General features: G+C 38.1%; 1 protein-coding gene across 2 annotated transcripts in view; it reads right to left on the bottom strand.

Moving 5' to 3' along the window:
- Positions 1-24,192, bottom strand: part of rgl2 (ral guanine nucleotide dissociation stimulator-like 2) — a 44,574-nt gene that overhangs the window by 9,597 nt on the left and 10,785 nt on the right. Inside the window, exons 1-11 of one of the 2 annotated variants that reach the window (XM_042489726.1) lie at positions 20,158-20,391; positions 16,656-16,703; positions 14,784-14,867; positions 14,519-14,685; positions 12,555-12,611; positions 10,703-10,899; positions 9,438-9,547; positions 8,123-8,338; positions 5,978-6,081; positions 4,458-4,542; positions 77-136 (exon numbers count right to left, since the gene is read on the bottom strand). In XM_042489726.1, coding sequence (XP_042345660.1) covers positions 77-136; positions 4,458-4,542; positions 5,978-6,081; positions 8,123-8,338; positions 9,438-9,547; positions 10,703-10,899; positions 12,555-12,611; positions 14,519-14,685; positions 14,784-14,867; positions 16,656-16,703; positions 20,158-20,253 — 1,224 coding nt within the window. In that variant the 5' untranslated portion in view covers positions 20,254-20,391. Of the gene's footprint in view, positions 1-76; positions 137-4,457; positions 4,543-5,977; positions 6,082-8,122; positions 8,339-9,437; positions 9,548-10,702; positions 10,900-12,554; positions 12,612-14,518; positions 14,686-14,783; positions 14,868-16,655; positions 16,704-20,157; positions 20,392-24,192 lie in introns of those variants that run through there. The other variant, XM_042489725.1, reaches the window with a different exon arrangement.

Raw genomic sequence — 24,192 nt, 5'->3', positions numbered from 1 at the left:
CAAACATCCTGCCACCCAAAAAGCTAAATCCCCCATTACTCTCTAATTTTACACTGTTTATTTCCACTCTACTTACCCTGTTGAGATGTTTGTTGTTGAGCCTGTTGTCAAGGTTAGCGAATTTTGACGTGCCCTCCTGTAAGACAAGAGGAAAGAAATTTAAGAAGTCATTCTTGATGTGTTGCTGTTGAAAAAAAAAAAGTTTTCTCATTAGGTCCATTTAGTAGCTGTCTGGGAGCGTTTAATCATATCACATAATGCTCATCAGCAGATGGAGTTTGCCAACATTTATCAAAATTAAAACTACATTTTTCAGCCATTGTGGAAGAGATTTCTTGAGAAAACCAGAACTGATGCCTCACATTTGTGTGTCTCCACCAACCAGTCAAGTTGCGGTTTACATCCATGTCTGTCCTCATGAACTATATACACTATGTAGTGAAGAATTTGAAGGAATTTGCTAAAAATGCATATATTTTGTGGCAAAATGCAAATGCTTCACACGCATCTTACCCAAGGGAAGATCTCTACAATCAGCACAGTTTGAATATGGACACCCGAGATTAGTGTCACCAGTTTAGAATCCAAATGTCTCCCCTTCTGTCCCTCAGATATGACGTTGAATAATGGCCAGATAAGTGTTTTTGCAGAACATTATGATGTTACAGCAAAGCTGACCTTTTACCTCTTTGGTATGAACTGTAATCACTTTATCATTTCGTGAAATTTTGTCCTAATTAGCCTATGGATTCTTGAATTATGGCCAAAAACAATGGTTACAGTGAACTTTGATCTTGAAAATCTAATCAGTTAATTCTTGAGTCTAAGTGGGAGTTTGTGCCAAATTTGAAGAAATTCTCCAAAGGCACTCCTGATGTATCATATTAACAAGAATGGGACGTACAGAGGGACAGAGAGCCTGAGCCTCCAAACTCCATCTGCTCATGAAGGTCATAAGTGAAAGCTCAAGAACAGCTATTAAATGAACGTTGTGGTAAGAACAGCCCACCGTAAATATATGACATATTGCATTTAATCTATAGCCTAGACAGATATGAAATGCTTGATCCTAGATCAGGGTTCAACTGATATTGGTTTTTCAGGGCCAATACTAATACCAATTATTATTTGTTAATGAGACCAATAACAGATATTTGGAACTGACATGCATTTACAATAAAAAAGAAAATCTTTCTGTCAAAATGTAGAATTTGAAACGTAAGAACCTTCAACACAAAACCTTGTTTAAATGCCTTTAGCAATTTTTAATAAAACTGAAATGTTCAACATCACATACAGCAAGTTCTGCAACTTTTTTTTAAAAATAAAGTCAAGTGAAAATTTAAATTAAAAAATGAAGAAATAAAAACAGCTTCCTGAGGTTTCACAATGTAGAAGCTTTCCCCTTCTGACACTTTCTTTTAACTTTTTAATTGATTTATTTTATCGGCGATCATTAAAATAAAACGCCGATACAGATGAACGCCAAATTCTAAATATCGACCCCAATAATCGGCCAGACTGATGATTTTTTAAAAATACATATGACACAAAAAAAGAAAACATGAACCATTAAACTAGATAAAAACCTACACCTGTCATAACAACGACAGGAGCATGAGAATGTTACCTTCAATGCAAAGCTGACACTGCTGAGTCTGGAGATTTGTCGCGGCAACTTGACATTGGCGAAAAAGACAAAAAGCCTGTTGAAATCACGCTATATAATAAAGTGTTATTACACTGTCAAATGCTCGTATGACAGTGTTGTGAATAATTTCTTTTCCCAAAACTTTTAGTGAGTCTTTTATTAGTCTGAATCATTCATCTAGCGCTCTGTCTGCTCGTCGTAGTCATTTTTAGACAAGCCGAGGAGATGAAGGGAAGCAAGTAACTGCTGAAAAAAATCAAAGGGCACCAGAAGGCGATGGTGTTTTTCTGGCATCAAAGCTCAGAGTGAAGCTTTCAAAATGAAAGCAAATGTTTGGTTGAATTCCTTTGGGGGTATCATGTGTAAAATCACAACTAATGCAAAGGTATTGATGCCTGCACCGCGCCGTAACAGCGAATCACAACTCAGCTAATCCTGTCAACTTCCCCAACTCTCTGACACAGTGCAAACTAAATATAATGTACGTCTTCACACTCAAGCGAAAGCGCTGACAGAATAAGGGCAGTTCTACTCAACCAGATTAGACTGGTTTCTGGTCTTTTAAAGCACTCATGAAATCTCTACCACTGAATGTTGTTTTCAGCTGAGGAGAAGGCAGTCCCTGCAGATAGCAATTTAACAAATGTGGCCCAGTAGTGGCTCTTGACAGACACATTAATATCGCATAGTGCTGTTCAAATTATGGGATGCTCGTCACCAGGGTGTGACATATAAGTGCAGAGGAGTCACATGGTTTTTCAGAGCTGCAGAGTGAGACTTGACAGACGTCACCTTGAGTATGTGTGTTGGTTTTAGTGATGTTGGCTGTGTGGCTCTATGGCAATGTCAGTCGGTAACTCAGTCCACCCCAATGGTCCAGACTGAAAAATCTTGACAACTACTGAATGGATTCAGATGAAATTTTGAGCAGACATTCATGGTTCCCGGAGGATGTGTCCTATAAATTTTGGTGATCGCCTGATTTTTCCTCTAGTGCCATCATGAGGTCAAAGTTTCCAATTGTCCAATAATTTGCTATATGACCAAATACCAATGAATATATAAAGATGGACATCTTGCTTCTTGCACTTTTGGAGCCAGAGTTTGCGCTGTTGTGATCTAGAAGTAGAGCTGCTGTATCAATTTCCCGCCATTACACCCGCAAGACCTGATCACAAACAGCGCCATTGATCGTGAGCACACAGATTGGCACACAGAGCTGTCAATCATGTCATCAAATCCCCTTCTTATAGCATCCATCAAATCATTAAAAACAAACTTATAAGGAAAACAAACACTTTGCTAAGTTGCTAAGATGTATTTGAAATAGTTTTCATAGTGAAGTTGATAGCAGTTAAAGTTTTTTTCCGCGAGCATGGAGGGGGCAGGCTTTTTGACCTATACCGAAGGCAGCCACCAGGGGGGCTGTCAAGAGGTTCTGGCTTTATGTCATCCACCTTTAGGAAAGCTGCTCCCCATCGCAACATGTTTGTTCTCAGTGGCCACTTGCTGTATTGCAATAAAAAATCTCCTGCAGCCCAGAGGGGGTTCTCCTCATAGACCAATATTGCAAAAGAGACATCTGCAAAACTGTTGACAGGACACTTGGAACAGCTTGAAAGCTTAATTATGAAGCTTTGTATTCTGAATTTTTGAGCCATGGTGGTTTTATATTTGTAAAACTCTTCTAGAGCCGAGAATGGCAATTTAAAAACCTGTAATACCATCACAATGTAAAGTCTATGAAGTCTCTAATGTTGCATACCGCGAAAGTAAACCCAGAAGCTAGAAAACTTTTTCGGCATATGCACCTGGCGAGCAACATCACAGAAATGAATAGGTACCATTTTTGGTCTGCCATCTGGTTCTACTTTAAGTCTGTGATCTTTATGTATCATAAATACCAAACACACTAATGATTTGATTCTCATCAGCCTCTGCTGTACTTTGAGCTAATCAGCACCTCTTGGCATGATAACACACTAAAGATCACAGTGTTAGGTGTACTAAGTTTTGTCTATTAGGACTTTCAGCATTGCCTACATTACACCTTATAGACATCAACGTGAAGCACAGCCTCAGAGGGCCTCGTCTTCTTCTGTTTCCATGCAGATTAGCTCATACTGTAAACACAGGTCCAAAACAGTGACGATATTTACTCAAGACTGATAGCAGAGTCCAAAACCAACACCTGAGTACAGTAAACATTAAGTGAACAGTGAACTCAACACTGATGGAGTTTACAACTTGTACACACGAGTGTAAAGTCAAAGTGTTTGCAGTGATGGGAAGAAAGTATCTTTAAAGATTTATTTAACAGGGCTGTAAAAAGATAAGCAGAGAGAGGCCTCCAATAGCAGCCAAGAGCAGATCTGAGTAAAAACGGGCCTTAAACAAGACATCAGAAAAAAGTAGCTGACTCCAGACCAAAACTGCACTCCAACACTGCAACCCTGCGAGTGAGAGCTCAAACTGGCAGCTTTCCAGCACAAGAAACTGCTTCTCCAGCCTCTGAGCAACCAGTGAGTTACCCAACAAACAAGCGGTCAAATGACAAGCTAGAAAACACGCCACTCAGGATCGAACCTTTAAACTTTAAGAAAACAAAACTGGTTTAAAGCTGCGTCACGACTCGGATAGAAACCAGCCTCTGCGTGCCATAAAGAATAGATCAAATTTCTCACTGAACCTGCTCCCTTTACACTGGATAATGTAAACTGCACCATCATTCAGAGCCCAATGTCTTTTTTTAACTTCTGAAAATGCACAGCATAATACATCCATTGTCATTTCGACAGAAACTTACCTCCTTCAGGAGTTCTCTGCTTTGTGAGTAGTTGTCCTTGTCTGAGAATATTTCTGACAGTTCCTCGTATCTCCTCACTGCCTCCCTGTCAGTGACCACAACAGAACATTTAAAGGATCATTAATTTTTTTATTTTTCAATCAAATGTAATGAAAATATTTTAGAGAAGAATTTGAAGTCTGTAAAGTCAAAAGTGTGCACACTAAGGTTTCAGAGACAATGACTGCAGAGAATGTTTATTATCACCAGATAGTGATTCAGAGTCGATGCCGTGACTGAAATTTGGAACAGTTGATGCTGAGGGTGCAACACTGCTGAAGTGGCATTTTCTAGCTTCAGTTTGGGGAAATCGCTTTTCCTTCTCCTTCTTCTTTATGAGGTTTTCTTCCAGGTTTTTCAGAAGGTTACCTTGGTTTATAATGAATAAAGTGTCCTGAGGGTAACAACAGTTTCCTGTAACATTTTTTGAAGCCATAAAGAACGTTTTCTCCCGGTCCAAACCACACATCACATTTACAGCGAATATAACATAATACTTTATGTGGGTTAAATGTAAAATACTTTTACTGTGAAATACTTTCTTTTTTTATAAACACAAAATCAAATTTCTGAAAATGTCTGTTTCATACATGTTTCTTTATAGAAGGACAAAAATAGTTCCAAGTTTTTCCTCCATATATATTAAAGCTTAAACTAACAATAATTTATATAAATTATATTATATGATTATTGTATAATTTGCTGCAGAAAAAGTCCCTAATAGTCAATCTGCAGAATGTCTACACAACAACTTTATTTTTTTGTAAAACAATTTCCCCCTGTATTTTGTCTTTTTTAAGCCAATATCCAGCTGTATCTTAGTGAAATCTCTTCTCCTGTTTACCTCGTGTCATGTGTGGGCACTTTGACTTTTCATAGCAGCATTAATTATAGCCTTGATTTATTTACAGTGGGTGTTACACTCAGCCAGTGTGAACAATAACATATCATTACATCAGAGAAAGGTCGTCTATTTTAAGAATGAGTCATTGTTTCCTTTAATTTCAAGACACTATAATATCAGCTGGAGACCTAAAGTGCAACTGCTGCAGTTTCTTGGTCACCAGCAGAGGTCAATAAAAGTCCTTAAGTACCTAATACTACAATACCTGCTGTGTTGCACTATCCACTGTACTGTAAAAATTCATAGTACTATTTTACACCTAAATCATGGCTTTAAAAATCTAAACAATGGGTCCTTGCCTCCATGGACGAGGACCCACTCGATATGTAGATATAAATGGCTCATTCTAAGGTAAGAAAAACACTTATTTTCAGGTGTTTACAGACCAAAGAAATCATTCTAATTATATTATATTCCATTTCTGCCAATGTGTTCCCCTAAATCCTGCACACTGGACCTTTAACTATTTTTATGAGTATTTTAAAAAGAAGCAAACTAAGAATTACATTGTTCAGTGAGAACTGTTCTTTGTGAATATGACAATAAATCCCTTTAATAAAAACTATGAGCTGCAGACCTGTCAGTGTCCTGCCACGTCTTCCTCAGCCGGTGGATGGGATTACTCTGCAGGGCAGACACGATGGCATACAGCGAGGAGAAGTTCTTTCTGGCTCGGCACTCCTGTTGAAAGTACACACAGATGAACACACTCATTTGCATGCACACACACGCACTCACTCACACTGTAACTGAGAGCACCTGTGGGTGTGGGTCTGGCTTGTATTGAGTTACAGTGTCAGCCTGAATCGCTGAATAATGCATACCGCTAAAGAGGTTTGTCCCTAAAGAAACCTCGGGAGGGCTTGGGACAGCGTTTTGGCAGCAAACCAGTGATGCCTCGCCTTGCCAAAGAGGATGTTGAGAGAGTGTGTGTGCGTGAGTGTGTGTGTGTGTGTGTGTGTGATGACAAATGCAGCTCCATAAAGGAATACTGGAGAGAAGCTGTGTTTTATTTACAGATAAAGAGGCTTGGAAAGGAATGAAACTGCTCATATGACCATCACAACCAAGGGAAGGATACAATTGTTTGTGTGTGTGTGTGTGTGTGTGTGTGTGTGTGTGTGTATTCTTGTGCTTGCCACATCATGAGGACCACGTGTTTTTTGCCAAAAGAGTGAGGACATTTTTGGAAAGTGAGGACGTTTTGGCCTGTCCTCCCTTCTTAACCCTTTGAAACATGAGCAAAGTAGCTTGATTTCTTTTTTTTTTTTTTAAAGATTTTTTTGGGCATTTTAGCCTTTATTAGATGACAGATCAATAGCGTGAAGGGGGAGAGAGAGCGGGGACGACATGCAGCAAAGGGCCTTGACTGGGAGTCAAACCCAAGACTGCTGCATCAAGGACACTGCCTGTATTCACAGGGCGCCTGCTTTATCCACTCAGCCACCGATGCCCCAGGAGCTAGATTTCTTAAATAAAAGAAAGGCAATGAGCACCCAAAGAAGAAATTACCCCCGAATTAGCAAGAAATGAGAAAAAACTACAAGAAAATAACATTAATAATTATAAAAATTTATATTAAAAAAGAAAGAATAAACAAATAAAATACATTTAAAATGTCTAAAAATTCTAATTTTCTTTAATTTTAAATAATTTTTCAACATGTGATTATGATATTTATTATGATTATGATTTTTTTTTAAATGTTGTAAATACAATTTGTGAAACATTTCTTACCAAATTGCTCATTGCCTTTATTCCCATATTTTTGAAAGAAATCACACCAACATGCTCAAGGTTCAAAGGTTAAAATACCAGCGGAGAGCGTATGAAAGCAGCACCAAGAAAGTGATGTCACTCCAGGTTTCAAAGGGTTAAAAGCCTGTTTGAGGGTTAAGACGTGGTTTTTCAGGTTTGGGCTAGAATTTGGTTATGGTTAGGTTTAGTTAAGTTTAGGGTAAGAGGCCAAGGAATGCATTATGTCCATACGGAGCAGATCCTGTTGTTGCTGTGAACTTTTCAATATTATTAAAGAAATCATATTTTATTTTGCAAAAATGTTTTTTAAACTATTGTTGTGCACAATAATCATGACACTACGACAGAACTCCACATTTCTCTTGAATAATACTGACGTTTTTAAGCAGATTCAAAGCTTTATTGTTCGCCTTAAGGTCGTACATCACATTTTCTGACTCAGCATTTCTCTGGTATGTACTGTTCATGCAGAGTACATTTCCTATTCCATTTCCTAGAGGTGTACTGGAACTTCCAATATTAAAAAAATATGCTAATTTTTAACAATCTAATTTCTGGTCGTCGACCACCAACTGCACTCAAGTAGAGTGAGCACTTTTTTAGTGATTTGTTGCGACTCTGTCCAGGAAAGAACCATAAATCAAGATTTCATTATTTTATTTTGCTCCCAGCTATTGATTAAAGAGAAATTACTACAACAGTCACAGCAGAGGCCAAGCAGACTGTGAATTTGTGATGGTATGTGCACAGTCGGAGCCGAGAATAGGATTATGGTTAGGGGATTAATGGGGGTTTATTGCTGGAAAAATGCACAGTGGAGGATTTTGGAATACTAGAAACCTCAACTGACATAGTGTTAAGTATTTCATTTCAACACTATCCCAATTTTTTCAAATCTAACCTGTAAAAATAGCATCAAATCCTGCATTTTTAAATCTATGACCTTTGATGTTAAAATACTGACCTCTGCCACGTTGATCCATTTCCCCAGCAGCCGGGCTCGCTGCTGGCTGCGCAGATTTGTAGACCAAAGGCAGGATGCTAAAACTGCATTGGCCAACTTGTTGAACTGACGGACAGTGGCGCGGACAGACCAACAAACGTCTTCCCTTCCTTTCTTGTCCCTCTGAGACCACAGTGAGCCGAGGCAATGGTATGGCACCAGGCGGACAAACAGCTCCTGATAAGTGACATCATATAGATCTTAAAAAAATAACACCTTTCTGTTTGCAGTCACAGCGTCTCATGTTACTGTAAGAACCACTTAACTTCTGTGCAGTTTAAAAAAACTTTAGCAAAAATAATGCAAATATTCAAGTCAATATATAAACTAGAATGAACACCTTTACATCCATGTCTGAAGACACGGATGCTTCACAAACATCTTCCGCCCGGCGACAGAGAATATCAACACAGTTTCAAGACACCCAAAGTAGTGTCATCAATTCAATATCTGACCAAATGTCTCTCCATGTGTTCCTGAGATATGACACTGAGTAACGGCAAGAAGTCTTTTTGCAGAATGATATGATGTCACGAGGAAAAAACAAAAAAAATATAAATGTGATCACGTCATCATTTTATCCTATAAGACATCTGTGCAAAATTCTGTCACGTACAACGTACGCAATCCTGAACTATGGGCAAAAATATGTTAAGTGAGGTCACCATGACCTTGGCCTTTGATCAACAAATATTAATCACTTCGTTCTTGAGTCAAAGTGGTCGTTTGTACCAAATTTGAGGATATTCTCTAAAGGCTTTACTGAGATATCGCATTTAAGAGAATGAGATGGACATGAGGTCCTGACCACACTGACCACTGACCACCAAAATCTAATCGGTTCATCCTTGAGTCCCAGGGAATATTTGTGCCAAATTTGAAAAAAAAAATCCTTCAAGGCAATTTTGTGATATTGCCTTCATGAAAATAAGACAGAGAAGATTAAAGCCTACTTGATCTTTGACCACCCCAATCAGTAATCGCTTAATTGTTGAGTCTGAGTGGACGTTTGTGCCAAATTTGTAAAAAATAATCCTGTTGAATAAAAAAATAATAAAAAAAGGTCAACATGGCAGAACAGGAAGGAGTAATGGGACAGTTTATGATGGTGGCATAAACAGTGACTTCAAAGCAGACACACACACATAAACAATACTGTAAATGTCAGAATAAATGAAAACCGCTTTGCATTGACTGTAAATAGCTGTAACTATAATTAAATTTCATTGTTCAATATTTTTTCTGTCATTCCACCATCAAAAAAAAGACAACTCACTGTCTCTATTTTGGTGAGCTGCTCAGCGACGATTGCTGCGGGGAATCCAAGGACGCTGGTGGGTTCAAACTTGGAGGCGTCTGGAGGAGGGCTGGTGATACTGGTCCGACCTGCAAAGGGTGAAGCTGCTCAATAAAAGTGCGGATTCAGAACATAGGAAACACCCTCATTTGTAGCCCCTATAAATCCTTTCTATCCTTTAGTTGCAGGAATCTCTCCAAGCTCTGATCCTTCACTGAGTCCGCTGTAATAATGAAGCTGTTTTGTTTCAGAGAACCACGGCTCTCTCAAGATAACAGCAGTTATCTCAGGAAAACCCGAGGAAACTGGATAAGTATCTAGTTATGAGAAAAGCACATTCATATCTCGAGATAATGAGATATTTCACCTATTGACCTCGAGATTACAAGATGAGAGAAAATAACATTAAGAGACTTTTTAAATTTGCAGTTTAGCACAATCTGATATCAACAAGCACGTGTTGCTCCTGGATCGATGAGTGACTTGTTTGTTTAGGATTCACATTACAACCAACCAATCAGGAGCTCTTCTAAACTGTGATGTCATTCACAGTGTGCCCTGCAGATAGCCGCCCATAAAGACCAGAAAACAAACAAAAAACTATGCCCATTTCAAAGTCATTCAAGCAGTACACAGGGAATTTCTTGGATTTTAGGCACATTTTTGGTGTGTGGGAAATACGAAATATGTATTTAACCTCTGTTGGGTCTATTTAATAGGAAAGAAATATGTGTTAAAATAGATGCTACAGAACTTCCTATGACTTCCTGCAACCAGCAGGCTTAAAGGCAGCTTGGTGCTGAAATGTTTTGTATCGTAACCACTGTTAATGACACTACAATCGAGAAGTGCAGCTGGAGAGACAAATAAACCCAATTCAAATTCAGATTCTGAAGTGTTTACATTGCAGCCTGTTTTGCCACTCTTGGCTGCAGTGCTCCTGCTCAACACTAAAACAGTTTCAAACATTATTGTTCCCCTAAGTCATATTGAAACAAAAACATGGGAGGATAGGGTTGGGGTTGGAAAATGTTCAACTTTAAACAACCTTCTACAAGCTCCTGGGTTAGGAAAAACAAACAAAAAAAAGTATTCTTCTGAAGCAGTTTGATACCAGCTTATTTTTTGTAATTTGCAGCAAGGATTTCACACTGAGAAGACACTGAGAAGTGTGTTTCAACAAGAAAACCCTCATCTGGCATGGCTCTAACTGGTGTCATTTAAATCCCAGTTAAAATACAGACCTCTACGGCTGTCAGGGAGCAGGGCTTTCTCACTGAGCTCTTCTGCTATCCTGAGGAGGCGAGCGCGGAGGTCGGCTGCAGACGAGGAGTCCTGGGGGAGCAGGGGCGCCAGGCGCAGCAGGCGTGAGGGCTCTCCCAAACTCTTAAAGTCTTCAGGATACTCGGAGAGCCATGTGCTAAACACCGTGCACACCGCTCTGCAGGAATTAAAAGAGAGAGAGATGTTGAAGGAAGAAATAATTGAACCTTTTTTAGGGCTTTAGGGGATGTTACTCCAAACTTTCTGGGTCATCAGAAAACAGATAATCTTTTGTTTTTCAAGCCTTGACCTCCAAACAGTTCAGAGTTCTGAGAATAAAAAGGTTCCTCATAATGCTGTGTCGGTAAATCAGGTCATCAGGGAAGTGAAGAAACATTTTTAAATTAATCATCGAGTTTGCTGGGAGCAAAAGAAAGGAGGGTGCATCCATTTCTGGTTTAAACTCTGAGATTGTGCAGGTTGACAAAAGCAGATAAACAAGCCGTTGCAGATTGGAATTGATCGAATATATTGATGTTTTCAAACACATCTAAAAAGTTGCCAAGAAATCACGTTCTTGATGGATTTAGACAAGAAAAGCAGCTTAAGAGATGAGTCTATAATTTAGTGGAAGCAGGGGATCATGATTGGATTCTCCTCACAGTCTGTTATGAGCAGTATAAGGTTAATACAGTTTAGCATCTTTTTCATTAGTTAATCATCTTAATCTCACTAAGTCAACAAAATAGGCTGGCTGAGATGGTTTGCATTTCCTGCTAAGATCTTTTGTCCTAATGTCTTCTGCTTACGGATGTCAGTTTTGGTTTTTAAAATTTAAATGATTTCTAAGAAAAAAACACAAAATGACGTGAAATACAAAGAGGAATTTTCTTTTAATCCAGTGCTCCACTGATTCAGTGAGCTTTAGCAATGCTTTTTAAATCACTATCAATTTAAAGGTTGTGAAATTGTAATGTTAAATTATGTAGCTGTCCATGTTAAAATTTAGACAGCGCTGATGTAACAAAAAAAACAAAAAAAACAAAACCTGGATTCAGCATTTGAGGCTGGGCCCCATTCACTTCAGTGAAAGTTGCTCAGTGGCCAATGAGGCTAAAAAGGTTAAATAAGGTTACATGAAATTTAAATACTTTTAAATTACAAAAGAAGCAGAAAATGCAAATACTCAAATAAAGCTCCAGTCTCTCAAAATTCTACTAAAGTTGTGTACTTGAATAAATGTACTTTGTCACACTCCGTCACTGGATGTTGCTGATTCTTAAATCGGAGCCTGCATGTCCCAGTGTTGTTCAGAATATTACTGTTTTGTCATAGAGCTGATTAGATTGCCTCCAGTAGCTAAAATTAATTCAAACAAGAAAATCGGTTCAGAATTAAGCGAGTTACATTTAATTTTGTGGTGAAATCCACATCTTTCAATGCACATGTATTTGTGCCATGCTGACACTACTAACGATAAGCAGCTAGAGTAGCAAAATCAACCTATAGACCGTCATGTGTAACCAGCCAAAAATACTAACATTTAACCCTATCCCTGCTTTTTATGGTGTTTAATTGTTGTATTATAATGAGTCAATAAAATATTAAAGGGCAAACTTTTTTTGTTTGAAAATAAAATATGAGCGGTGTGTGATGATTACATCCTCCAAAACACAGGAACAAGAAGTGAAACTGCTTCAGATGATATTTATAGCACACTCATATCTAAGCGTGCACTCACACACAAACAAACACACACACACACACACACACACACAGCATGTCACAGTAAAAGTTGCACAGAGATGTTGGGTAGCATTCTCAAAAGCTCACTTGTTGAAAGATTGTCTCGTCTGGCTCCTCTCGCTGTTCCCGGGCGGGTTCTCCAATCTGTTAACAAAAAAGAGAAAAAGTCAGTGGAGCAGAAACATAAATATAATTCTGCTTCAAATGTGTGCATCTGCTGTGTCATGAATAATGGTTGTGCTTTGTGATAAATATATTTATGGCTTGTTTTTCTCTTTTTAGCAAAGGTGTTGTCCTGGTGTTTACAGGTAGACTGTGAACGCTGCCAGGAGTCTAAACTCTTCTTTGTGTTGCCTCTTTGGAAAAACTTTGCAAGCAGCTGTTTCATACAAATGCCTCCATTATTTAATAAAGACTTTCTAACCGAACAAAAGCATCCACAAGCATTTTTTTTTTTTTGCTGAATTATGTTGCAGTTATTTTAAACAGGCACACAGGTGCTTCTTCTATTGTGGAAGTGCCTCTAAATTAAGTTACACAATTAATCTACAGACTGTTGTTTAAATTCCACTCAGCTTGAAGACAAATTGCAAAGCTAAACCAACATCTGTGTGTCTTATGAAAATGGAAATTAGGTGTATAAATTGATGAACCAGTTTTGCAGACTCTAATGTAACTTTTTATCTGCACTTAGTGTGAAGCAGTGTGGCTCTGAAGACGGTCATTGTCTGTCTGTTGAAATATCTCAAAATCTACCAAATAAAATCCCATTACATTTGGAACGGACATTCACGCTCCCCAGATGATGAATCACACTGACTTTGGTAATTCTCTGACTTTTCTCTAGCAACATCATCAGGTTGACATTTGTGGTTTTGATTTAAATGTTTAAACAACTATTTGATGAATTGGCATGAAGTTTGGTGCAGACATTCATGTCCCCGTCAGGATGAACTATAATGGTTTCAGTTGCCAAACGTCACGTAAAATACAGAATCAACTGTACTGACCTGATACATGACACACTTTGTTCCGTACTTATGAGAATAAGCTCAGTGCAAGATAAATATTTTAGGTTGGACTATTAAGATTAAGCGCAACTTGCGTGAGATGCAAGAAAACGCTCCTGATCCGTCTAGAATTATGATTCCATTGTCACGTGTATCGTAGCAATGCTGTCACTTATGAGTGACAAGTGATAACTCGCTACAATACGACTGACATTAAAAAAAATGTTTTAAAATGCCAATCTTAGTCTGCTGAACAAAAATGAAAGCAGATTACAGAAGTACAGAAGGTAATAGGAAAACCTAACAAAGCAGGCACGGCACAACAATTTGACATCAGAAAGATGCTGGACTATTAAGTCAGAAATCAGAAATATCGCATTTACGAGTTGACATGAACACATGTCCGGCCCTCCAAAGTCGTAATTACGAGTGGGAAATTGGGAAATTTCGATGATACCCAAGTTGCTGAGTTGTGATGTTTGCGTGATGTTTCAGGGCAACAGAAATGGCACAAAGGATGGAAACAGTGTCAACATCTGACAGTAAAAAATATATATTTTGTTATTTTGTTCTTAGTTGCAATCGTTTAATTTTAGCAGTAAGTAAAACTAAAATAATTAAAAAATATATAAAAACTGGAGACCGCTATTAACCTCTTGTTTAAACAACCTTAGAATTAAAATGCAACCTTCTTCGTAGCTTCCATGTTGTTACAACTTTACGACCTCAAAGCGCATGAACACAACGAAGTCTGAAGAACAACTTCCCAACTTGGAAACTACGACCTTCCAAGATCACATGAATGCAGCATTAGTTTAGTTATTTGAGATGTGTGCCTCCGATCAGTCTGAGAATTCAGCGCTTCACGCTGCACAAACCCGCCACAGACAGGATACTGACAGCTGCTGTGGTTGCTCTGCATCATTGCATCTGGAACTGCAACATTTTTTTCTCTTTCTAAAACTCTACCCAAAAACCTGACGCTCTTTCCAGACAAAAACAACAGTCATAACAGCACTGATCGGAGATAAACTCTCCTACCTGTCTGTGAGGATGTCCAGCACTCTCTCCGTGGAGGTGAAGGACCGATAGGTGGAGAAGAAGATGGTGATGAAGGAGGAGTCTCCCATAGAGAAGGAGTGGAGGAGGTGGAGAACCAGTTTCTCCTCCGTCCCTGCTTTCACACACTGGGAGCGAGAAACCCCCGACTGGAGGAAGACAGGAAGGAAAAAAAAAGGAAGTTTATGTTGCTGCAAATGCGAGGCCTTTCCCATCTCTGGTCTCCAGTCCGTCACACATGACTTACCGTCACACTGTTGGGGGCACTATGCTGCTGCCTGACCACCACCGTGTAGATAACTCCATCGTCCTCCTCCTCCACCACAGTGGACTGTAGGGCAAAGACATAAGGTTTAACCCTTTGAAACCTGAGCAAACCCGCTTCATTTCTTTTAAAAATAGGGAAACAGGCAATGGGTAATTTAAGATGAGATAACCCAAACATTAGAAATTAGCAAAATTACCCCCAAAAAAAGTAAAGTTAAAAAAAAAAAGATAAACAAGGAAATTACATGGAAGAAAAAGTTCTTAAAAACTAAAAATCACTTAGCAGTTTTAAATATAGAATTATTATTACAAATAGTTTTCAAGATATTTTCCCCTAACTTTTAAAAAATAATTTGCAAAATAATTCTCACTTAATTTCTTTTTAAAAAAAGGGGAAAGACACAATGACTTACTTAAGAAGAAATGATCCAAAAATTTCCAAGGAATTTGTAAAAAGAACAAGAAAATTACACCCCCCCCAAAAAAGTAAAGTAAATAACAAATAAACAAATAAATAATTTTTAAAAAAACAACAACAAAGAAATGACCTGGAAAAAATGCTTAAAAAGTAATAATAATTCTGCAGCACAGTTTTATATAAATAATAATTATTATGAATACAGTTTTCTGGATGTCATCCCTCGCTTTTTCAAAATAAATGTTCAAAATTGACTAATTTCTTTCTGTTTGCGTGACATTTTGTTGGCAAGTTGCTCATTGCCTTTTTTCCCTTGTTTTCGAAAGAATTCAAACCAGATTTGCTCAGGGTTCAAAGGGTTAAGCAGGGTTCATGTGTTGCAAAGAAATGCATGAAAATCAGCATGAACTTTGGATTCTTTGAAAGATACTTGGGAGGAATTAACCGTTTGGCTCAACAGCCAAAAAATCTGAACTGAGTCCAAAAACTAAATTTGTCCTTTCGATGAACTAAACAGACTTACACCATCAGACTAAATGGTCTCAATAAATTGATTGAGATATAATCTGTTCCGCTGAAGACACCCAATATCCATGTAGAAAAAGGCATAAAATCAAGCAGCTTTGAACTCGTTCCTCACACGCATCCAGTTTTAGCCTCGGGGAAAATCCCTGACAGTTATTTTATACTCACACTGGCTCACAGACGCACACTATCCTGTGATTGTATCTATATCCTTTATTTAAACAGGTAAAAGCACCATTGAAATTTAAAATCCCTTTTTCAAGAGAGACCGAGCCAAGAGGGCAGCATAAAAACTGTTCAAAAAACAATAAACATCAAGCAGACAAGTACAACTGCTACACACCACGAAGAGCAAGCACAACTTCCAGTTAAAATATAAAACAAATAACAGTTAAATAAGCTACAATTTTCTATAACGATTTCAGTGACAATTTGAGTATCAATCACACTGACCAAGAGTGCGACGCTTTCTATTCAAACTTTTAAAACCTAAACAAACTAGTGTGATTTCTTTCAAGGGAAAAAATTCTAGGGGAAAAAACGTCTAAGGAAAAAAGCCAGGAAAAAATATCTATAATTACCATAAATACATATTTTAAAGTATTTTACAGAATTATTAGAATTTTCTCCTAGTCTTGTTTGCATTGTTTCATTTTCTCTTTTTTGTTTGTTTTGTTATGTTTTGTTTGTTTGTTGTGGTTGTTGTTTTTTAAAATTAATTTTCTGGTCATTTTCTTGTACTTTTTATTATTTTGTTTACAAATTTTTGGGTCATTTCCTCTGTCATTGCTCATTGCCTTCTTCCCATGAGTTTGAAAGAAATCAAGACAATTTGCTCAAGTTTCAAAGTATTAAAATTGACTTAAAATGTTCATTAAATATTACACATGCCACAGATTTCTGCCTTACCAGATCCAGAGGACAGTACCAGGTGGTCTTCATTGGTGATAGCTCTGCCTGAAGAAGACATACCAAAAAAAAAAAACATTAACTGAAGTACTGAAGTAGTTGCAGTGAATTGACACATCATTAGGTGGAAAGTCTGAGGTCATGGTTGTCGGTATCTTTGGTCCATTACTCTTTAAAGGTCCAATGTGAAGGACATAGGGGATATTTTTTGCAGAAATGGACCATGATAAGTATGTTATATACTGTATAATCACATGAAAATAAGAATTGTTGTCTTTTCACGACCTCAGAATGAGCCGTTTATATCTACATATGGAGTGAGTCCATGTTTCTACAGTAGCCCAGAATTGGCAGCCACCACAGTTGGCAGCCAATCCTGATAGAGCAGCATCGAGAAAAGAAAAATATTTTTAGTATGAAGTGCTTTATTCATTGTTTTTACTGATTGAAATGTCTGTTTGTTCTGGAGAGGAAGAGACCTCTGCAGATAATTTGGCTGCTGGTGAAAACCTCCTAAATATCTGGATCTTAAGTTATCAGAGAAAAAAGGTGAGCACACATTTGCAGGTGCTGGGCTGGCAGCCTATCTCTGACATACCTAACAGTGTTGGAGAAACACTGATCTGTAACATGAAGCTGCTTTATTCTGTGTTTTTACTGGTTTAAATCACCTGGTCCGTTTGTCTGCAGATAAATTACCTCCTGAACAATGAACACTGAAGGAATCTAACCAGGAGAAGTTTCATATGGGTGAAACCTGCAATCCTCACCACTCGATGCCTCTAATCCCCCGAAATCTCACACACTGGACCTTTAATATGAGGGCAAACTAATCCTGTCTTGCCATCATAGACTGTCTGTGCACTTAAACCAGACAGGGATTTTCTTTTTTTAGTTGTTTCATTTTATGAATCACACACAACGCTGATGCAGATAGGACACAATCCCGCAATTCTCAAGAAAACAACATATGACTTTATTTCTGTACGACTTTGTCTAGACTATATTTGGCAGATGGGCACATGTACATCACCAATTTACAACAATTCAGCCTTCAAAGTCTCAAGAAATATCCTTCTTTTTAAATCTTGTTCACTCAAGTGAACAAGGGAGCTCTGTATGCACAAGATGCAGCATAATCTGAATTTTAGTTAAATAATCTAATATGCAGCCCACATATTTTCAGCACTTATGAGCCAGAAAAGTCCACAAAGAATGTTCCCAAGTTCCCTTATTTCACATATCACGTCTAACTTAATATTAATCATTGATTACACAAATAATCTTTGGTTGGTTAATCAGAATGTACATTGTGCAATGCAATAAAAAGGTATGATCAAACAACTTTATTTCTCAACTTGGTTTAAAGTTTTTGGTGCAATCCAGCACTGAGTCTGCCAATCACACTCATGCAAACCCCATAAAAAAAATCCAACATTAAACAAGCAAGAAGGAAATAGATGCTAATTTATAACATACACTCGTTCATGCTGGAGTGTTGTTATAAAGAAGCCTTTCTCTCACGTTAAAACCACTTGAAAAATACGACCAACTACAATCAATGAATGAAAGTTTGTCTTGGCTGCACTAGTTCCCGGTCTTATCAACAAATACATATTGACGCACACATGCGGTTCTGGATCACAGGATCCTGCAGCCCGAGTCATGTCGCAGACAGCAGATGCCTCATAACACTTTAATGGTAAGAAGAAGTTTGAGACGTACAGTCGCACTCCGGAGACATTTGAATACTGTCAAAACAGTCGCAGAGATAAGAGCCCGATGACACAAAACTGCTTTCGCTAATATATAAGCCACACATTTTCACTTTTACAGCTCAGTGCTAGTGAATGAACTGTATTTACTTAAGTGCTGTAGTTACAGTTGAATTTCCATTCAGTACAACTTTATACGTCTACTTCACTTCATTTCAGAGGAAAATATTGTACTTTTTACTGTGTATTTCTCAAACAGCTATTATTTACTCGACAATCTGAGATTTAACATTAAAATAAGGATATAACAGAATTATAAAATATAACATTTTGTTAGAGAGCAAAACAATGATTCCTTTACCTTTTTGGCTTGTAATCTATTCCAAAAAACAAAAAAGCAGTGTAGCTGGTAGGTCTTAGTATCAGATTTGATAGTGATTTTAAGAAATTCTACTTAGTCCGATTTCAGTCAGACTCACATGTTTATGTGTATGTTTTAAAAGTCCAGTTTCATTTGGACTAACAACAATTTAACTTTTTCTAACATCATGTAAATGTATGAGTTAGCCGTTTCATCAAAGAGACATTTTCCCTCTAAATCTATCAGACGATTCCATTTAAACAACCGTTTGTGTCTCAAAGAGGTGAAATTATACAACATTTAACTAAAAAAACAAACAAACTGTGTGGCAGAAATGTGGTTTTATGTCTCTCCTCTCCCATTAATCACATCATGACCCCTCAGGTTAATCTTGTGGCCATTTGTAGGGGCTTGAAATTGAGTATTTCCACTTGTAATGGCGTACTTTTACATTACACTTTTGCTATTTTAACTTAAGTGAAGAATGTGAGTCTCTTTTCACTGCTTTAAAAGGCCCACATGTTTTTGACTTCATATGACTGAGATATATGTAGACTGAGTTTCAGACATCAGCATTTTGTACTCCTCAGCTGATTAGTATGTTTAAATCATGCACTTGTAGTTGTTGTCTGGTGTAAGTTCCTACAGAAACGGAGCTGTTCAGTGTCTGAATGACAGTCCTGTGTTGTGAATTGTTGTTGGTGGGTGGGGCTGCCCTGTTGTTTACATCTACATCACAAATTGTGCATTTCAGTAAAACTTTGATCCGTATCGCTTTAAACTTCTCCTGACTCTGATGCTTTCGCAACTTTTTCCATAATAAAAAATACATGAGCAAGACACTGAGTGAGGTCATCCCCGGTGTTGAAAGTCTTCATGAGTCAACAGTTTTGATCCCCAAAATACACAATAGAGGCCTTAGAAACAGGACAAACACACCAAAAAACACAACATCTTAAAAATCCTTCTGACTGTTAATTAGCCCGTCAAGATAAAGCTAATGACCTGCGTTACATTTTCATTCATTTTGCATGTGCTGACTTGTGAGCCTTCTCACATGCAAATTTAAAGTCAAGAAACATATTCACACTGATAGTAGAAGGGAGCTGTGCCACCTCCTCCATGATCGACCAGGGGCGTAATTATTTATAATAAGTATATGTTAGCCTCTATTAGCCTCTCTCAGATTACTTTGGCTTGACTTGATCAAAGGTCAACACTTCAAGCAGGAGCTTCTTAAATTCAAAAAGGATCCTAGAGGGTAGTCTGAGTATCAAAGCTATTTTTCTACATGCTATCTCGACCTGCATCTACGCAAATCTGCATGCCAATTCTATCTTAAATCACCCCCAAGCACACACACACACACACACACACACACACACACACACACGCAGAAAGAGAACAAAATTGTCATTGGAGTTACCTTTTCCACTGCAAGTCCAGACAGGTAGCAATCCCTAAGCTTCCTGGAAATCTTCAGGATGAAGGTACAAAAAGTATTTTCTCCATTTTCTCTCATCTGTCGCTCCCTTTTTTCCCCTCTCTCTCTCTCTCTGTCTTTCTCTTTCTATACTCGTCTGTTCGTTCTTTCCCAGTCAGTTGACCTAGATCTGCGTGTTTATGTCTTTACCGTTTGCCTCCTAACGTCTTGTGGCTCTCTCACACAAAGACACACCTGAAGCAGGAGCTAAGTCCGGCCCCCGCGAGCCTGCATCACCTGGGCACACCCATTACACACACATTACACACACACACACACACACACAGACAACAAACACAGAGATAGGGATATGTGTGTGTTGATAGAACAACACTCGTTTTCAGTGAGCTGCTTTTTACACTGACTGCTCACACAAATGCAGACCCTCATCAATAAACACATGCATGGGCACTTGCCTACACACACAAACACACACACACACACACACACACACACACACACAGAGAGAGAGAGAGACAAAGCCCTGAAGCTATTTCCAGAACAATACCCCTTCTCTTTCAATCGCTCCCCTCCACTCTCCTGCTCTTTTGTCTTTCTAGATGACCTTCCTATACAGATAAACCAGTTTGACGGAGTATCCTGTTCAATGCAACAAACTGAGAGGACCGCCGTCTGATATCAGGTAGAACTTGGGCAGCATTCATTCTGTATTTTTAATCAAACGCCTGACATGCTGTTTGAGCAGTAAGAGGCTTGTAGTCTTGTAACCAGAGGTAATAAATGTTCACACGACCACTGAACCAGGAAGCAAGCTGTGTTTATTTAAAGAGCTAATGACATGGCAGAGTGAGGCCGTGTTAACTAGGTGAAGACTTACACAGCTGTGAGTGTGTGTGGAGGGCAGTTGGCTTATTAGTGTGTCAGAGAGGGGGGTGATTTATTTTTTCTCTTTAAGATCTTTATTTATCTCTGTTTTTCATCTTGTTGTGCCTGTATTTATATGCTCATATGTATAAATTTATTCTAAGTCACTACTGTTAAGTAAAGGCTACTTATACTAAGAAAAAATAGAAATAATAATAGAAATAAATAATGGAAAGAAAAAAATAAGAGAAATAAATCTGCTAATGTTTTGAACATCCATAGCCATACTTCTCAGTGAGAGGAGAAGTCGCGTAACATCACTCAGTGGAAATGCAGTCATCTTGCAATTTTGATTCATTGACGTTTTGAAAATATCACTTAGGTTTTGTGCAAATCTGTATTGGAAACCCGACTAGTGAGGGCTGCTGTTTTCACAAGTGGTGAAAAGTTGGCAACTTAAAGATAAAGCAGTTCGTTTCGTTTCATTTTTTTTTAAAATAACCAGTATGATGTGAGAAGCAGCTGGCCCCCAAATGAGCAACCTGCCCGAGGAGATAAGGTTTGCAGAATCAGTGACTTCTTTTATTCACTTCTTTAAATCCATTTTTATAGACTTGCTTTTATGTGACATAGTCCATTTTAATTTTATAATTATTTTTTTATTGGTGTATTTTTTTCATCTATTTGTTTATTTATCTTATTTTTTTTTTTTTTTCATTTTTTAATTTTTCTTTACTCTGCCCCAGCCATGTTTTTTCTATTACTAGTACAATTATTTTTGTGTTTACCACAAATATTTTTCTGAACAGCATTTATTCATATTGGGATGGGATGCTGTTTTTTTTTTGTTTTGTGATTGTATCTCTCTTTTGTCTGGCTTTAGTTCGCTATTACTTTTTGGCTCTTTTTGTCCACTTGCTTCTGCTTTGCCTTGTTTGTCAAAGCACTTTTTAAACTCAGTTTTTAAAGGTGCTATATAAATCAAGTTATTATTATTATTATTATTATTATTATTATTTCCAAATCATTTAATCTGGCCCCTATTCGAAATAGTTTGGACACCCCTGCTACAAAGAATAGATTATAACAGAACAAATATCACCTGATTCAGAACATTTCTATATATTTCATTCTGCTAATCTAATTCTAATCTCTGTTGTGTGTATTATACTGTAGATGCATGTGCGGGCAGTTAGCAGCATGACAAAAGGATCTGTTGCTGAGATAAAAAAGAAGTGTAAATGAGGCTTTTGTTTATATATAATATAGTATCATTTCCCCCTGAGGCACAGTCTTACTGTCTGCTTATAACAGAGTGAAAGTGATTTAAAGCTCTCTCTGATCACTTGTCCAGCCTTTGTGACCCTGTGGGCCTTTATCACAGACACAAAGAAGACGAGCCCCTCGCTGTTTCCTTATTCCACACAGAGCTGGAATATTGAGACACTCGAGATAAAAGTATATTCGGTGGAGTGTCGATTGCCTTCTGAAACCAGGCTGAATCTGGGTCAGAGGAACCAGCCTTTTTCTGCTGGAGGAACTTTTCAAAGCATAATAGATGTGTGTAATTTGGTGTTCAGCTGCCTCACAGGCTTTCGGATAAGCATCATGATTATAGGCCGCTGCGGTGGGTGGCATGAGCTGGTTGTGGTGCATTGGAAAAAAAAAGAAAACGCTCCACAGCTGTTATTTTGTTATTTTTAAGTTTGATCAAAACCAGTGTTTATTTTCACCATATGTCCCATTGTTGCTGCCATATGTTGCCACTTTGTTTATGTTCTTTTGAAAGATGGGATCTTCTCTCAGGGCTCTCCTTTTTCGTAACGCCCCCCCTCTGCCCCCAGCTCTGTGCAGGAAGTACATAATAAGTGGAGACAAACACAGGAAGCAGGACATGCTGTCGTGTTGCGAAGCTATTTTTCTTCCTCTCTCCTTCCATCACAAGCCGAGGCTGCGTCAACCTCCGCTCCTGAGCAACTACGTCAGCTATTGGACGGCACCAGAAAACAGCAGGCAGGAAGCCGACTCTACATTTTCTTCAGTCTCAAAAAAAAAACCAACCAATTTTTAAACTTTTTCCTTAAATAAATCCAGATAGCTTTTCTTCCTCTTTGCCAAAAAGCTTTGAACAAATACACACACCGCTGACGTCCTTATTTACAGCCTCACAGACTGAACGGGGGGTCATAAATACATCTTCTGAAGCTTTATTTAAAGATAACCATTGTTTTTTCGAGTGGTCCACAACCCCGACCCCTTCCTTCCTATCTTTCTCTCTTCTCGTCTTCTCACGCTTTCATCTACGTGTCCCTTGGTGCCCGTTATCGTCTCTCTTTCAACTAAAACTCTGTGGCATTCAGGTCAAAGCTGTTCTCTTCCCCTTAAAGGAGAAAAAATCCTCCCTTGGATGTGATTACGCTGTTAGATATCATCAGTCTGTGATGTTCTGCAAGTTAATTTGCAGGGAATACTTTTCAGTGTGCAAAATTTGCCTTCATTTGGCTCCTCTAGTTAAGTGACTAGGTATGGGTAATATTAGGATTTTATTTGACGCTGATATCAACATTTGCTTATCAATACTAATACTTATGGATACTCGTATAGATGCTATTCTTCATGACTTGGTGCAAAAAACCCCTAAAAGATTAAAGCGAGCAACAAAAAAGAAAAATGTGCAATATTGACTCACAATTAAAATCTTAAATTAAACAATAATACAAATTCCCCAATTCCCCACTATAGTCCTTGAGCTTCTCCGAAGCCAACAGAAAAAGAAAACAAAGAAAATGACTTAAAAACAACATTCATAAAGTAAACACACACGTTGAACGTTTTGCCCAATAAGCCGTGACTGCAGAGCACGAACTCCAAAATCACGTGACGCCAGCAGCTTTGTCATCATGAGGCAACGTTAAGGAAGTCTTTAATGCCAGCTATGTAAAACAAGAAAAGAAAAAAACATCAATATTGTTTGCAACACTGTTTGTCTGGGATTTTATTGATATTTTAGTACTGACCAATCAGGATCGGTATTAGCGGTTCTTGATACCCATCAATATCAACGATTCATTTTCACTAAAACGTCTGGTTAATGATTTGTCTAAAATGGCTTATGGAAACAAGTCAACGGGGACCGGGGGAGGATCCATCCCA

The sequence above is a fragment of the Plectropomus leopardus genome, chromosome 7 (assembly GCF_008729295.1).
Source record: "Plectropomus leopardus isolate mb chromosome 7, YSFRI_Pleo_2.0, whole genome shotgun sequence".
NCBI lineage: Eukaryota > Metazoa > Chordata > Actinopteri > Perciformes > Serranidae > Plectropomus > Plectropomus leopardus.
Note: the sequence above shows the minus strand (reverse complement) of the source record. Positions and strands in the feature narration are given on the sequence as shown.